We start from the raw sequence: 2,500 nt of genomic DNA on the forward strand, positions 1-2,500 counted from the left end.
TGTAATTTGGATTACACACTAAGGCAACGATCGACACATTACCAGCAGTGCGCTTGGGAATAATAGCATCCCTTTTGGGCGAATAAAGCATCGCGCAGGTGTCCTTTCATTCAAAGAAAACCTCCCCCTCTTTTCCCATAATCCACTGGTAAAACCCTCAAGCCTTTTTAATGTCTCTGTTTGTCAGAGGCACTAACGCAAATTCCTCATTAAATCCCATTTAACTGCGCAGTCACTCTTTAAGGGTGACATCATTCAGAGTTAAAATGACAGAGAAAATGGGGTCATGAAACGAAGTGCGGACAGGCGGGGTTTGGGTTTCTCTGTGGTGCAGGGATTTCAAGGGGACACCCAAAATGATGAGAAAACTGTTTGTCGGCGCGGTAAGACAAGAGGTTTAACCACCTTATTATAGATCAGCCTGGCTTACTACCTAGCTCGGTCTCCCTGACTCATACTGGGTCTTGAGTGAACTTCAACGTGTCACCGTGTCTCACTTCACTGTGTTCGTGCATTTCTCCGTACGTCTCACTGTGTTTCCTTTGTGTTTCTTTGTACCATCTGAGCCACGGGGGACGACCACTATGAGTCTATATGGTGTCTATGAATGCCTATGTCTGTCTCTCTATGTCTGTGTCCGAGACAGTATGTCTACAGTACGTCTCTGTCTCAGGGAGCCGCAGACAGGCTCTCTGAAGTCTCCTGCAGCAGAATCAATGGCTTTTCGGGAGCTTTCGTTCAAAGCCTAACGAAAGCACTGCATTGTCTTTGATCTCAATTCTCCTCAGATGGAGTTTGATTAGAACGCTCTTATAAAAAACGCCGACGCGGTATCCTGGTTGGGGTTTGACGGGAGAACCCTTTATTTCTCTCCTCCTCCCTCTTTCTCTTTCCCTCTCTTTTTTTCTTCATGTGTTGTTTGGTCTCCGGAGAGCAATCAAAGAGCAAACTCCAGTAAACACCACTTTCCATTCAAGTGTTTTCAATTTGGTGATACCTTTATAAAAACGCCTGGATAGGTTCTGGAAAGGGAGCGCAAACACAAATAGTCTGGGAGCGCTCGGCGAGTCCTAATCATTAGCAGAGGGTGAGACGGTGGAGGCTGCTAGATCACAGGCGGCAGAACCTTGTGAAGATGACTAATATTGCATCATAATGCCATAACGACGCCCCCTTTTGCACCATTATGTTTTTCGGCTTTCGCTCTTTCCTTCGCTCGCTGCCAGACTGAGAGACAACAACAGTCAACTTTGACGTGCTCTCCAGTGTAGGAGCGCGCGGTTGTTTGAGCGTGTCGTGAGAGGCTGGTCGTTCTGCTTACTGTGACAGCTGCTCTGGTTGCCGTGGCAGCGGGGGTGGTTTCCATGACGACGGCCGTTCTTGCCGGAGTGAGGATTAAGTTACTTTTAGACGCTGATCTAAAGTCAGTTTTGCATTCAAAGAGTTAGGATTTGGGGAGGGCAAGCTGATCCTCGATATGTACCAAAAGGACCTATTCTACTCCTACTGTACATGAGGATGGAGCATGCTCCATATTTCCTTCAATAAACAACTGTTATGATGCTGTAAGCCAAGCAGGCAAGCAGGTGAACAGACAGAAAGTCAGACAGAACGAATACAGCTAGTCTGCCAGTCAGCCAGCCAGAACAGGTACCCACAGTGGGGGCTCTCCTTGGCTCCGGCGCGGAGCAGCAGCCTGGCCATGGGTACGTTGTTGGTCATGACTGCGATGTCCAGGGGCAGCAGGCCCTCACTGTTAGGGGTGTTGAGGTCCAGCTCCTCCATACTGTACTGGGACAGGAGTAGCTGCACCAGGTCCATCTCTTGGTGCTCCACAGCCTCGAACAGCGCCTCGTTACTCTGGAACTGACACACATCAACACATGTTTAATGAGGTGTTAGGGGCTTGTGTTGTGTCTGTATTGGGTCTGTGTTGTGTCTGTGATGAGTCTGTATCTTGCATGTGTCTCATCTGTATTTCGTTTTGAGTCTGTATTGATTCTGTATTGAGTCTGCGTTGATTCAGTATTGAGCCTGTGTTGATTCTGTATTGAGTCAGTGTTGATTCTGTGTTGATTATGTATTGAGTCTGTATTGAGCCTGTGTTGATTCTGTATTGAGTCTGTGTTGATTCGGTATTGAGCATGTGTTGATTCTGTATTGAGTCTGTGTTGATTCGGTATTGAGCCTGTTTTGATTCTGTAATGAGTCTGTGCATATTCTGTATTGAGCCTGTGTTGATTCTGCGTTGATTATGTTTTGAGTCTGTATTGAGCCTGTGTTGATTCTGTATTGAGCCTGTGTTGATTCTGTATTGCACCTGTGTTGATTCTGTATTGAGCCGGTGTTGATTCAGCATTGAATCTGTGTTGAGCCTTTGTTAATTCTGTATGGAGCCTGTTCTGATTCTGTATTGAGCCTATGTTGATTCTGTGTTGAGCCTGTGTTTAACCTGTATTGACCCTGTGTTGAGCCTGTGTTTAACCTGTATTGACCCTGT

At 46.6% G+C, this 2,500-nt stretch overlaps 1 protein-coding gene across 2 annotated transcripts in view; it reads right to left on the reverse strand.

The window, feature by feature from the left end:
- LOC112223722 (ankyrin repeat and fibronectin type-III domain-containing protein 1) overlaps window positions 1-2,500 on the reverse strand; it is a 184,785-nt gene that overhangs the window by 17,013 nt on the left and 165,272 nt on the right. For both annotated transcript variants that reach the window (XM_024386877.2, XM_042305323.1), the window contains exon 5: window positions 1,659-1,866. In XM_024386877.2, coding sequence (XP_024242645.2) covers window positions 1,659-1,866 — 208 coding nt within the window. The remainder of the gene's footprint in view (window positions 1-1,658; window positions 1,867-2,500) is intronic.

This window comes from Oncorhynchus tshawytscha, linkage group LG24, assembly GCF_018296145.1.
Source record: "Oncorhynchus tshawytscha isolate Ot180627B linkage group LG24, Otsh_v2.0, whole genome shotgun sequence".
NCBI classification, from domain to species: domain Eukaryota; kingdom Metazoa; phylum Chordata; class Actinopteri; order Salmoniformes; family Salmonidae; genus Oncorhynchus; species Oncorhynchus tshawytscha.